This window comes from Eschscholzia californica, unplaced genomic scaffold (assembly GCF_041429995.1).
Source record: "Eschscholzia californica isolate CP2 unplaced genomic scaffold, dmEscCali1.0.p SCAF_1, whole genome shotgun sequence".
In the NCBI taxonomy this organism is placed as follows: Eukaryota; Viridiplantae; Streptophyta; class Magnoliopsida; order Ranunculales; family Papaveraceae; genus Eschscholzia; species Eschscholzia californica.
Window position 1 is genome coordinate 27115721 of NW_028238198.1, and position 13786 is coordinate 27129506.

The window sequence follows — 13786 nt, forward strand, 5'->3', positions numbered from 1 at the left end:
TCGGGTGTGGACGGGAAGGCGGGTGAAGGTTTTTACTCGAGCTCACCCACAACGTCACAGCGGGCCGGACGGGATCTACCCGTAACAAGTAGCAGGTGCCCGTAGTCACTCATGGGCATGGACCCGTTGGCGGTTCGGGCCTTGCGGGCAACATTCCCACCCTAATGGGAAGAACTATGAAGGGTGGGGGGAGGGGAGGTACACAAATTTGGGGAATAAGGGCAAATTCGTATGGCCAACGCTTTGGGGAAAGCAAAATAGTTTCCGGGGTATGAAGACTTGGTCAAAAATTGGTCAACTTTGTTTAACAATTTTATTTTGTAAGTTGTTAGAGGGAAATAAAAACCTTCACCTCACTTCCCTCCACCTCACCTCACTCTCTCTCTCTCCACCTCACCTTTCTCTCACCATCTCACTCTCTCTGCCACCTCGCCTTCTCGCCACCTTATTGTCTTCTCCGGAAAAATTCGCCGGCCGGAAAAATTCGGGCCGGCAACCTTCAAACTTAAAAAAAAAAAAAATCTCTCTCCTCTCGCACTAAAACTTTTTTTTTCTTCCTCTCTCTTTCTAGATCTAGAGAGAGAGAGGAAGTCTGTTCAAGGTCCCGGCCGCTGTTCATATCTCTCTCTCTCTAGATCTAGAGAGAGAGGAGAAAAAAGAAAAAAAAAAAAAAAAGAAAAGAGTTTTAGAGAGAGAGAGAAGAGAGAGCAAAAAGTTTTTTTTTTTTAGCTTTAAAAGTCGCCGGCCGGAAAAAATTTCCGGCCGGCGACCTTGTCGGAGAAGAGAGAGAGGTGAGGTGGTGAGAGAGAGGTGAGGTGGAAAATTTTCCCATAAAATATATTTCCTCGAAAATTTTTCAAAATTTTACATAATCACCTTAAAATTTCACACTCCGGAAACAATTTAGCTTTTCCTAAAGCACTGGCCATTCGTATTTGCGAGCTGACGGTTCGTATTTGCGAAGAAGGGTGGGGAAGTAGAGAAGTTGGGGATTAAGGGCATTTTCGTGTCAATCTGTGGGACCCTACAATAAAACATCAGTCGGCTACTGACCGATCCAACAAAAACCGATTTCTACAAGAATAGAAATTTTGCAATCCCATTACTTGTTGAAAACGGATTCCATCTGGATTGTGTATTATATTATATATGATACTGTCAGTACACATTAGAATTTAAATTCACTCTCCGTCTCTCTTATTGTCTGCCGAAGTTTCACCTCCCACCCTCTCTTTTCGGTCATCATATCAATGGAGTTATGGGGTAAGTCTTCTTTTTTTTAATTTTTTCATTAAATCTAAAGAATTATTTTTTAGTTTCTGCTTCCCAGGTTATTTTTTTTACTTTTTTGTTGAAGTAGCTCTGTATTCCTTATTGATGATGATATTCTCCCATATAGAAATTGAACTTCTTCTCTTATTACTATCAACTTTAATGAATAGTTTAGGGCATCTTTCTCTTCATATCAGTTAAATTTAACTTTATATAACTTTTTAAGACATAAACTAAAACTTCTCAATACAGGACTGACTCAAGTTGTTGGGAGGTCTAAAACGAAGAAAGATTTGGGGTTTTTTTACGCTTATTTTAAACATAATTCTTGTTCTTCAACATAAAGAGATCGCAAGATGAGTGAATGCAATTATTTATTTTGTTAAGATCTAATTTTAAAACTAATCCTATGCAAAAAATAATAATTTTAAAACGATTTATTATTCTTCAATATTAGGGTACAAATTAATTCTCATTAAAGACAAAGAACATCCCATACAATTAAATAAAGTAGAAAACAGTTCAACAGAAAATACTAAAGTAGAAAACAAAAAATAAAATAAATAATCATAAAATTAAGGAAAAGAGAAATGTAGCTAGAATAAAATTATTATTAATTCTTATTGTGGGGTTTGAAGAACTTGCAGGTCGTCAACAGTTGGTAGCCCAAGTGGTTCCAAAGTGTTGACATAAACTCTAAAATGTCCTAGAGGTCATAGGTTCGAATCACCAGAGAAGGTGGAATCTTTGGTTTATTTTGAATTGGGATTATTAGGGTATAAATAATGTAGTTGGTCTTTAGGCCTTTGCTTAGTTGGATTATAGGCCCAGTTCTGTTAGAGTTTAAGTGGGCGGTAACAATATACGTTGATCGTAGTCGACTAGTTGTTTACTTTCATTGTGGGCCCACGGTGTAGCTATTAAAAGTTAGAACACCCTTCCAAACAGGGACAGTAGGAAATAAGACAACATTTTGGGTCCATAATTCAAGAACTTGATTGGGTTTTTGTTCATCTTCTTTTCCTTGGAGGTGCCTTTAGTTGACTCCATGTTTGGGACCCTTTCCATAAGTGAGGCCCAAAGTAGTCGCTTTGGGCCTGGGCCGCCCCTGTCTCAATATTGTTAGACCAAATTTTCGAAGAATTAGTGAGATTTCCTTAACAAAATAACAAACCATCTAAACTCTTATGTATGCTATATCTCATAAAAAAAAATACGTATGCTATCAACTCACTTAGTAATTTGAATTCAAATTATTCTCATTCTTTCCCTGCCAAATATATTTTTTTTTTGAATTGTTCAATGTGTCTGCCAAAATTTCACCTCTTAATTACTCCGCTTTTTTCCTTCGTTTTTGGGTTCTTAGTAGTATAATCTCTAATGACAATACTTATATTTATTAGCTTCTTAATTAGCTAAAGTATATAAAATTATTACTATTATTATCTTGTTTTTATTTAAACACATTAATACTTCATATTTCTAATTCTTATCCTTAAGGTGGGAAGTCCAACAAATTCATATGTGGTGAATTCATACAATTTTCATGTATAATGATCAAGAACTCCAACCACTTTAAGTCTTTAACCCAAACTTATCCCAATTATGTTCAATCTGAAACAACTAAAACTATACAGGGGCGGCCCTGGCCCTAAGCCACCAAAGCGGTGGCTTTGGACCCCCAATTTTGAAGGGCCTCTCCATAACTTTTTATCAATTATTTAATTGTTTCCTTCGATCAATTAACACTATAGATATGCTAGTGGATTGGTTTAGACAGTTGTTTGCGTCCCAAGTGACCCAGATTCGAGTCCCCACAAGTGCATTTTTCTTTTGTTTTTTTTATAAAGCATTACAAGGAATTATTAGGGGCCCCAAATTTACAAACGGCTTTGGGCCTCGCAAATGTTAGGGCCGGCCCAGAAACTATAGATTCAAATTTCCAGTATTTTATTATTATTTATTGAAACTGGATTAATTTTTTTTCTGGTTAATGTTGGTTAGGTGTTGAAGTGAAACCAGAACAAACCCTAAAGGTTGAATTTGCTGGAGATGAAATTTTGCACCTTTCACAGGTTGGTTACATTTATTGATCAACAATATATACTTTCTTATTGCGATGAATAGCGTTTTTGGCCATATGGTTAGTGCGAGAAATAAACTTAAATTCGAAAGAGTTAGACTCGGACAGTCCAAAAGAGTCAGACTCGGACAGTCCAAAAGAGTCAGACTCAGACGATCCAGAAGAATCAGACTCAGATTATTTACTTCCAAAAAATTAAAAGTGTTATACTAATTTTGATTAATGGCGATTTCGGATAAATGACCTATTTGGAACTACAAAATGTAAAGGTTTGTCTTTCTTATTAATGTAGTACTCATTAATGACCTATTTGGGAACTACACCTACACTTAGTAAAGGATATTGATTATCTTTTACTTTCGTGGGTGTTTCTTTTCAAAAGAGTCAAGATTTGGACGGGTCAGGCTCATACGACTAAAATTTAGGAAAGTCACACTCAAAACTTAGATTTAGACGTGTCAGACTCATACGCGCAAGTCAAACTCTAACTTTGATTTGGGAACTAAGTCGAATTCAAACGTGTCTGATTCAGACTCAAACAAGTCTATACCCAAACCATTTATTGTGTGTAATCTAAAGAAGTTGATTGTAGGCATCACTTGGTGAAGTAAAGAAGGAAGGAGAAGGAAACGATGACTCGATTCATCTTTACGTAAAGAATGGTAATCAAAAGTTTGTTGTGGGCACACTATCAGCCCATAAGTGCACAGAGATTACTTGTAATTTAACATTCGAAAAAGAATTTGAGCTTTCTCACGATTGCAATAATAGAATTATTTATTTCGGTGGACACAAATCATCAGTAGACGAGATTGAATATACCTTTAATGACTATTATGGTAAGTAATTCCAAAGTCCATGAAATTATATGTACCTTGCAATTAATTTTTCTTGTCTTAGCATTTTTAAATCTTTTTTGTTTATTCAGATCCTATAGAAGCTGAGGAACGCCAACTGGATATTCTACAAAAGCGTCGCCAAAATATATTGTTAAATCTCGCAATCGTCTTCATGATCCTAACTAACATCACCATCGTATTATTCTACATCTTGTTGGGCCGCCAGATGAAGGCACATTAATAAGTAAAAAGTTTTTATTTTAATTTTTCTTTGGTATAAATACAAAATAACATGTAAACATTTATCTCTCTCTATTGTACCAAGTCCCCTATTTCTCTATAGGGAGCTAGGACTTCTCGTTGGGAAATCATTTGGTATTGGAAACATAGTACTTTGGGGAAGAATTATATTACAATATTTTTATTTTATTGTTTATGTTATGAGATGGTGGGGACCAGCCTTCTGAGCTGCTAGTGATACTGTCCGCTTTGGCACACCTGGGCATCACGGTTTTAAAAGGCTTTTGGTATAGGAAAAACACTATTTAGTAGAGGCAGTGCGTTAGAAAGGTCAATTTATGTATTTGCTCTTCCTTTACTAAATTAATTTAAGGAGGCCGTTATAAGGATCATTTAATAAATACTGTCAAAATAGAAGGACTTAGATAAAAATTTATAATAAATCTAATATTTTATTCACTTGTGGTTTCTCTCACATAAACAACCAAAACCCTAATATCGTCACTACTATCAACATCACCATTAGTATTAAAAAACTTGCAAAGTTTACCATCACTATAGTCTTAGTTTCGAGCTTTTAATGATGCCTCAAGATCTCATGAATGAGGAACCACCGTTAATGAAGGATGCAACCTACATCAAGAAAGAAGATTCCTTTGACTTAAACGTGGACATCGACTTAAACAAAGACATTTATAATGAAGATAATATGTCTCGGATAAAGAAATATCATTTTCTTGTCTTCCTCTATGGTTGAACAAACGTTTTAGGGTTTTAGGTCGTTTTTTTCGTAAAGAATTTTCGGTTGGATCGACTGAAAAAGACAACAAATTTCGGTAGGGTCGGCTGAAAAAGACAACAAATTTCTGTCGTAACGGCTTAAAAAAAAGGGTTATTTCCCAAATGGCCCCCAACTTTGTGACCAGCTTCCTGCCTAGCCCCCTACTTTATCAATAATTCCCATATGGCCCCCTTTTTCAGTTACCGTTAACTTTCCGTTAACCAGTCATCATTTATCTCTCCTCCATCTCATCGCCTCTCTCTGCCACCTCATCGTCTTCTCGGGCAAGGTCGTCTGCCGGCCAATTTTCCGGCCGGCGACCTTCAAACTTTTAAAAAAAGTTTTTTTTTTTTTATTATTTTCTCTCTCTAAAAAAAAAAAAATTCTGTCTAGATCTGGTTCATTAAGAACCAGATCTGACCTTGAAAAGGGTCTACAACAGACCTTCTTCAAGGTCCGAAACAGACCTTGAAAAAGGTCTATTGCAGACCTTCTTCAAGGTCCGAATAGACCTTGAAGAAGGTCTGTTTCAGACCTTCTTCAAGGTCAGATCTGGTTCTTAATGAACCAGATCTAGACAGAAATATTTTTTTTTAGAGAGAGAAAGAGAGGAGAGAGAAAATAATAAAAAAAACTTCTTCAAAAGTTTGAAGGCCGGCGACCTTGCCGGAGAAGACGATGAGGTGGGAGAGAGAAGCGATGAGATGGAGGAGAGATAAATGATGACTGGTTAACGGAAAGTTAACGGTAACTGAAAAAGGGGGCCATATGGGAATTATTGATAAAGTAGGGGGGCTAGGCAGGAAGCTGGTCACAAAGTTGGGGGCCATTTAGGAAATAACCCTAAAAAAAGACAAATTTCGGTTGGGTTGATTGAAAAAAAAATAACAAATTTCGGTCGGTCCCGCTGAAAATAGTAATAAATTTCGGCTGAGATGGCTGAAATTAGTCTGTTTTTTTAACTGCTCTGGCCGAATTTTTTAAAAATTTTTAGTTGGTATTCATGAATTTTTATTTATGCTAAGCGAAATTTCTTTTATATAAATGTCGCTTATATATTTTTTGAGTTACATCCTTATTTGTATTCTTCATTGCAATATTGATATTTGAAATCTTCAAAAGTTACTTTAATTAATGTTAAAACCCTAAAAATCTATTGAGAAATCAAGCAATAACAAGAATTACAAACTCTCTATGGAGATGAGTGTTGTGTTAGTCATCTAGGATTTAGGTCGAACAGGATTCTTTCTTCTCTCTCGAAGGTTTTTAGTCGAACAGGAGGATACTCTATTCTCTCTCTTTTGGTCCAAAATAGTTTGATGGGACGGACCAAAGTATAAATTTGGAATATTTTTAAAAAAAGATGTTTATCCCTCCCTATTCTAAAACGAAGGCTTTCCCTATCTAATGCACTGCATTTTCTAAAAAATGCTCTTCCTATACCAAAACCCTTTTAAAAGGCCTCACTAGGGAAGTGTGTTTAACCTCTTAAGAGGAGCACCTCACTCCTTCTCACCACCAATGTGGGATTACTTTACAACAGTTTAGATTTTGTTTTTCATAGTAGTTAAATTAAACCTCAATTTGAAGCCCTTGAAGTAAAAACTTATAAACTCCACAAAAGAGTTCGATTTTTTTTTTCTTTCTCTCATGCACTCCCACTGGACTCCCACCACATTAGACAAACCTAAGTCCTCATGTTTTGGCACCGAATTTGTGGGCAAGAAAAAAATTGGGTGACAGTTACATTTTTTTTGACATACTTCTCTAGGAACGGGTGGAATTTTTGTCGGAAAATTTTACTGTGTACAAGTTTTGTTCACCAAATTTGTATCAACGGAAAGAAATGTATTGTCACTTTTTTAACAAAAAGTTATAAGTTGATGGTAAAAAAGACTAACTTAAATTTGACCGACAAATATTTCATTTCTTAAAAAGTACTCCACTAAAGAACATCACAGTTCCAAACGAGTTAGTAGCGGAAGTAATGGCGGCTAGCTAGACATTGTTCGAGCGAAATCATTACATATTAGGAATTATATTATCGAAAGAGATATAATGGTTGTGGCTAGTGATAGCCTGATAAGGCTGACCTTTATCTCCAGTAATTGTTTTTGTCCAGAAACCCTCGCCAGATCCGGCGAGGGTTTCGTCCCTTTCTTCATCACTCTCTCCCTCTTTCTTACAGTGAAGCCGATCGTGATGGAGCGATTTAGCCATAAGGAGATCTGGTGGTGGTGGGTTTTAGTGATGGTGATGGACTGTTGGTGGAATGGCGGTGTAGTGGTGAAGTAAAGGGATGTTTCAATGGTGGTGGTGGTGGTTTTATGGTGACTATGCCTTAAGGTTTAAGAAGATGGTGGAATGGTGGTTAGTGGTGAAGGAAAGGGATGTTTCAACTGTTGGATTATGTGTGTATCTAATACACCTATTATTAGTGTTCTAAGCGGAATCTCAAACATCTATATGTTTAACACTAGATTACCAGGATCATTAGCATGAACTAATCAATGAACTAGAAGGGGAATAAATACCTTTATCGCGTTTTCCCACGAACCTTTCCAATCGCGTGTGAAGATCAAGAACTCCAAGTGTCGTTCCTCTACTTGAGACACCGAGTAGGTTGACTTGATCTCCCTTCCTTTCAGTCTGCTAGGACTTAATAGAAGGTTGAGAAGAACCCTTCTTCTTGACTAGATTGATAGAACGGGAGTTTTTTTCTACAATCCTCTCTCTCCACTAGCTGTATTTTGAGAGAGAGAGAGAGAGCTATATAATTTTTCTTTCTGAGAAAAATCTACATCTTTTTTGTTCTCTAATGACCCTTATATAGAGAAACCTTAATTAGAATCATATTCAAATTAGGTCTTTCTATTTCGGGGTCCAATCAAAAAATTTGTAATTTTTGAGAACGTACAATTTAAATATTGTCCCCGTAAGCAGAGTCGTGTTTGGGGGGGGGGGGGGGGGGGGGAGGGTGGACGCCCTGAGCCCCCCACCTCAAAAAGGCTGGGCCGTCCGCCTCATAAAGGCCCACAATAATAAGAGATAATGAAATAATGTTTATAATAAGGGATAATCTATTATAATAAAATAGGTCAGTCGGTTACATGAGGGATGAGTCTGACCGTCCATTTTTATTTGGAGTTTCTTACAGATCACATCTGACGGTTGGTAAAAATCTCTATTTCTGTAAATAGACTCAAAAGAGAAGGCTAATAGTGTCATTAGTTATTATTTTTATAAATATATATCCCTAAAATAATTACTGCCCACTTTCTCTCATGGTTTCTCCAACAAATCTTTCCAGTTTCCACTAAATTAGTCTGTTATCTCTCCACTAATATCTCTACACTACATAAACCAAATCTTTCTAGTTTCCACTAAATTAGTCTGTTATCTCTCCACTAATATCTCTACACCACATAAACCAAATCTTTCCAGTTCCCACTAAATTAGTTGGTTATCTCTCCACTAATATCTCTACACGACATAAACCATTTGTCCTCAACCAGAGAGATATATGATTTTATTTCTCTCCCTCTGTCTTATCTCCTCAACTTTGTCTTCTCTAAAATATTATCCAAGTTGCTAATCTATACAAAAAATTGAGAATGTTACGACGTTAGCCAAGAGGGACATGTGAATGGAATCTTTCTAATCGTAGTGGATACAAAAAATTGCTAATCTATATAGGCTTGAATGATGGCGGTAAATAACCGACTTAAAGGATGTCACAGTCACACAACAGGACTGTGAATGGAATCTTTCTGATCGTAGTGGATACGATCGTATCTCAGGATAAGAGAAAAGGATTTAGCATTATCAAGCCTTCCGCGTAGGCGACATTTCTTTCAAGAAGATAAGAGCTCAAGAATATTTAGCATTATCTCTGTTGATTCTATCTTCAAGGCTGACATATATTTAGATCGTCAGAATCAATCAACTGCGTTTTTTACTCGTCAGAATCAATCAACTGCGTCCCACAACAGAGATCGTCAGAATCAACAGAGATAATGCTAAATATTCTTTCAGGCTGACATATATTTATATCTCAGTTGATCGTCAGAAAACTGCGTTTTTGACGAGTCAAGGCTGGCATATATTTAGATCAACGATCATGATCAAAGATATTCTTTTAATAGTTATGTTGCGTGGCTATCATCAAGTCAGTGTCTTATCACAGTAAAATCACAGTTATGCAAATCTATATAGGAATCACACATTTTCTCTAGAAAGGGATGCAATCTTTATCACTGAAGATGAAAAAGAAGTGTTTGAATTGAAGGTTACGAGTTTAATTTTCTAGATGTATCTGAGAAGCCACTTTTTGACATACTAGAAGGCATATATTACCATTATCTCTGGTTTCAAAGAAGGAACTGCACTAATATTGATTTTACTGACGAGAAAGATCACCATTTATTTGCAAGCCATATATCGGGAAATTTATATATGGGCTAATACAGACTTCCCGCCAATGGTATCTAAAGTTTCACAACGTTATATCATCATTTAGTTTTAGAGAAATCATGGTTGATCAGCGTGTATACCTTAAGGTTAGTGGGAGCAAATACATATTTCTACTCCTATTTGTAGATGATATTTTACTTACAAGCAGTGAGTTCTGTTTGATAAATGAGATGGAAGAAACCTAATTCGAAAGAATTTGAGATGAAGGCTATAGGTGAAGCCTCTTATGTCATCGGAATAGATATTCACATAGATAAATCAAAAAAATCTTTGCATTGTTTTAGGAAGCCTACCTCGAAAGAATTGGGAAAGATTCTTGATGCATGATTGTGCAACGATAATAGTGCTAATCGCGAAAGGGGATATGTTAGAGTAGTACTAAACATACCATCATCGCAACATTTACTATGGAGGCGAGTTCATTGCACGCTTTACAACAACACAAGAAACATGGCCTTAAAATTTTGTTTCAGGACTCTAAATTATGGATTCCATAAAGAGACCATTAAAGATCTTTCTTGATAATTTTATGTGGTTTTCTTCTCCTAAAACTATAACAGTGGAAGCAAAAATACATATATCGACAGAAAGAACCTACTTGTTACTGATATGTGTAAGGAACGTGTGGTGGTCATTAAGCACATTAGTACGAAGTTTAACTATTACAGGTCCCATAACTAAAGCGTTGCCACAAGTACTTTTAGATCATGTGGAGCGTCTTTTTTTTTTAACAGAGATCATGTGGAGGGTGGGTACTTATGACTTACTTTCTGTGACAAATTTCTTTGGTTTGGTTAGTTTGAATGTACACTCATATTTGTACCCACAAAAAATAACCATCTTATGGTGATATTAAAGAAGGACCCCATTAATTTTGTCAGAAAAAATTCATTCAGAAAGTTACGCTTATCAGGTTCTTAGTCAGGGAGGCATAGCACATTGTAATTCTAGTCCAATGAGAGCCCAATCGTTTTTCGACAAAAAATATGATTATAGTCCAAATGTTAGAGACATATCACTTTTTTCTTTTTTTTTCTCTCCCCTTCTTGTCCTTGGACGAGACATTTCCATATTTTCTGACAATCTGACGCGACGACAGAGAAATACTTAATTTTTCGTACATTATTTTGTTTCTATCTCTAAAACATTCAGATTTTTTTTAAAATTTTCAAAAATGGCGCAATTTTTGCCGAAATTTTGGCCAATTTTTTTTGGATCCCGCCCATTATATTTGTTTCAGTTCCTTCTTTCTTCTTATTTATACATCCAAATATATTCTTCATCATTCTTATTTTATTTCACATTTTATCTTCTTCATCTCTTCCAATTTCTAAAGGCCAGCGCTTTGGGGAAAGCTAAATAGTTTTCGGGGTTTGAAATTTTAAAGGGAATATGTAAAATTTTAGAAATTTTTCGGAGAAATAAAAAAAAACACTCCACCTCACCTCACTCTCTCTCCACCTCATCTTCTCTCTCCCTACCATTCTCTCTCTCTCTTCTCCGATTAGGTCGCCGACCGGAAAATTTTCCGGCCGGCGACCATGAAAAAGAAAATTTCCCTCTCTCTCTTCCCTTCGCCGGAGTTTCTAGAGAGAGAGAGAGTGAGTGAAATTTTCTTTTTTCATGGTCGCCGGTCGGAAAATCTTCTGGCCGGCGACCTAACCGGGGAAGAGAGAGAGAGAGAATGGTAGGGAGAGAGAAGTGAGGGCGTTTCGAAATTTTCAGAAATTTTCAAAATTATAATTGAAAGCTCTGATGGGCGGTGTTCAGATGATTTTTCAGAAATTTTCGTGTTTCCTGGAAATTTTTCGATGGCACTTTCGTAAATGTCGAAAAGAATAAGAGCGTTTCGAAATTTTTATCTTCCCGTCTGACGCTTTGGACCTGCTTTACATTTTTGGACATTTATGGATTAGGTTCTTATTTTGGGCCGAATTTTAGACCATTCGTCCAATCCCTCTTTCCCTATTTGAAAGAAATAAAGAACTTAATTAACAATGGTGGGAAATTTGAAATCCCACCAGTAGAATCCTGACCTCCCTTCCCGTAATGAACCTTCTAAAAACTCAACCCCAGCCAAACACATCACTGGGCAACTGACATACCCTACTTGTAGAAAAATAGAAATTTGCAATCCCATTACTTGTAGAAGATAGATTCCATCCGGATTGTGTATATATTTCTTTATAAATATCATCAGTACACATTATAATATAATTTCAAGTTACTCGCTTTCTCTCATTGTCTGCCCAAATTTCACCTCATTCTCTGTTTTCAATTCGATCATAATATCAATGGAGTTCTGGGGTAAGTTTTTTTATTTTATTCATTAAATCTAAAGAATTAGTTACTTGTGGTTGGAAAACTATAATTTAATTTCAAGTTACTCACTTTCTCTCATTGTCGCTCAAATTTTTTAGTAATTATGAATTTTTTGCTAGTTTTGTACAATGGTAGTCCAACAAACTCATATGTGGTGAATTCCTTCTGACTAACAGTTTAGATAGACGAACTTAAATTTCATTATAATTAAAAACTCCAACCACTTCAATTCTTTAGCCCAAAATTAAATAAATGTATCATGATCAATCTGAAATAACTCTATCTATTGACTAAAATTCCTAATATTTTGTTACAATTATATGTTGAAACTGGACTGACTTTTTTGGGTTAATGATGGTTAGGTGTTGAAGTGAAACCAGGACAAACCCTAAAAGTTGAATTTGCTGAAGATGAAATTTTGCACCTTTCACAGGTTGGTTACATTCATTGATGGCAATATATACTTTTTTATTGCGATAAATAGTTCTTGGGGGCGTATGAGCGCCCACCAACCATAGCGATGCCGATTGGGTTAGAGTCTGACTCGTTTAAGAAGAGTTCAGACCGGGTCTAGGATTTACTTATACGAGTCAGATTCAGATAATTTTGATTCAGACGGTTTAGAGGGGCCAGTCTTGGGTTTTATCAGTATCACATATAATGAAAATGGTATATGCGTTTAAAGTTTAAAGAAATAACACTTAAAAAAATTAGTTAAACAAAAGGATATCTTACTCCCTGAATAATTTGGCCCAAAGGATAATTATGGAAAACCCTAATAGGGGGACTTCCCCGTGTGCTCTCTTTAACTTTGTTATTGAGGCGGTTAATAAAACAAGGGGTATTCTAGTCTCTCACAAACTGAAAACAAGACTCTAAAAGATTAAAAAATCCCTTATTCTGTTAGGCGAGTACACAAAGGAGCGTACATGGGTCCCCTGTGAGAGTTGATTATGAAATGTTTGTTATTTATGTTATCTATGTTTGTTAATACAAAAGATTAGAATCTCTACCTTAAAAGGTTTAAAGTTGCAACCCTAGCACACTGTATGTAATCTAAAGAACTTATGGCGCTTACAGGCATCTCTTGGTGAAGTAAAGAAGCACGACGAAGCAAACAAAGACTCAATTCATCTCTACGTGAAGAATGGTGATCAAACACTTGTTGTGGGCACACTCTCACCTGATAAGTGCACACAAATTACTTACGATTTAACATTCGAGAAGGAATTTGATCTCTCTCACAACTCGAAAAATGGAAGTATTTATTTTTTTGGATACAAATCATTTGTAGACAAGATTAACTATACTTCTGATGACTACTACGGTACGTAATTTCAGAGTCCATGAAACTATAAGTAGTTTATTACCTATTTTTGTTACCTTATAATTTTCTTAATTTTCTAACTTTTTCAGATTCTATAGAAGCTGAAGAAGGCCGATTGAATCTTTTGCAAAGGCGTCAGAAAAATATGTTGTCTTACCGTGAAGTTGTCTTCATCATCTTGGCCTTCATAACCATCATTTTTGCCATGATCAATTGTGGACGCCTCATCATATTTTGAAGCCAATCTTAATCATCATGGGCCGGCCTTATTAGCATTGTTTGCCTCATCATCTAGTTTGGCCGCTCTATCATTGGGGAACATCTTTAAGTTGAAAACTTGATTTTGTTCTTTTGCTTTCTTTTAAGTTTAATTGAGTGTATAAGTTCATGAAATTTTTGTTTTTTTGTTCTTTTGTCACGACTCCAAAAGACATTACATTGATTGCTTG

At 35.9% G+C, this 13786-nt stretch overlaps 2 protein-coding genes across 2 annotated transcripts in view; both read left to right on the forward strand.

Annotated features, from left to right (window-relative positions):
- LOC147565629 (uncharacterized) overlaps positions 1 to 13786 on the forward strand; it is an 85092-nt gene that overhangs the window by 41522 nt on the left and 29784 nt on the right. The gene's annotated exons all lie outside the window — the stretch shown is intronic.
- Positions 11700 to 13766, forward strand: LOC147565631 (histone deacetylase HDT3-like). The gene is made up of 4 exons (XM_086667913.1): positions 11700 to 11995; positions 12373 to 12443; positions 13091 to 13337; positions 13427 to 13766. The coding sequence occupies exons 1-4, from the start codon at positions 11983 to 11985 to the stop codon at positions 13573 to 13575; spliced, it is 480 nt and encodes a 159-aa protein (XP_086524039.1). The 5' UTR covers positions 11700 to 11982; the 3' UTR covers positions 13576 to 13766.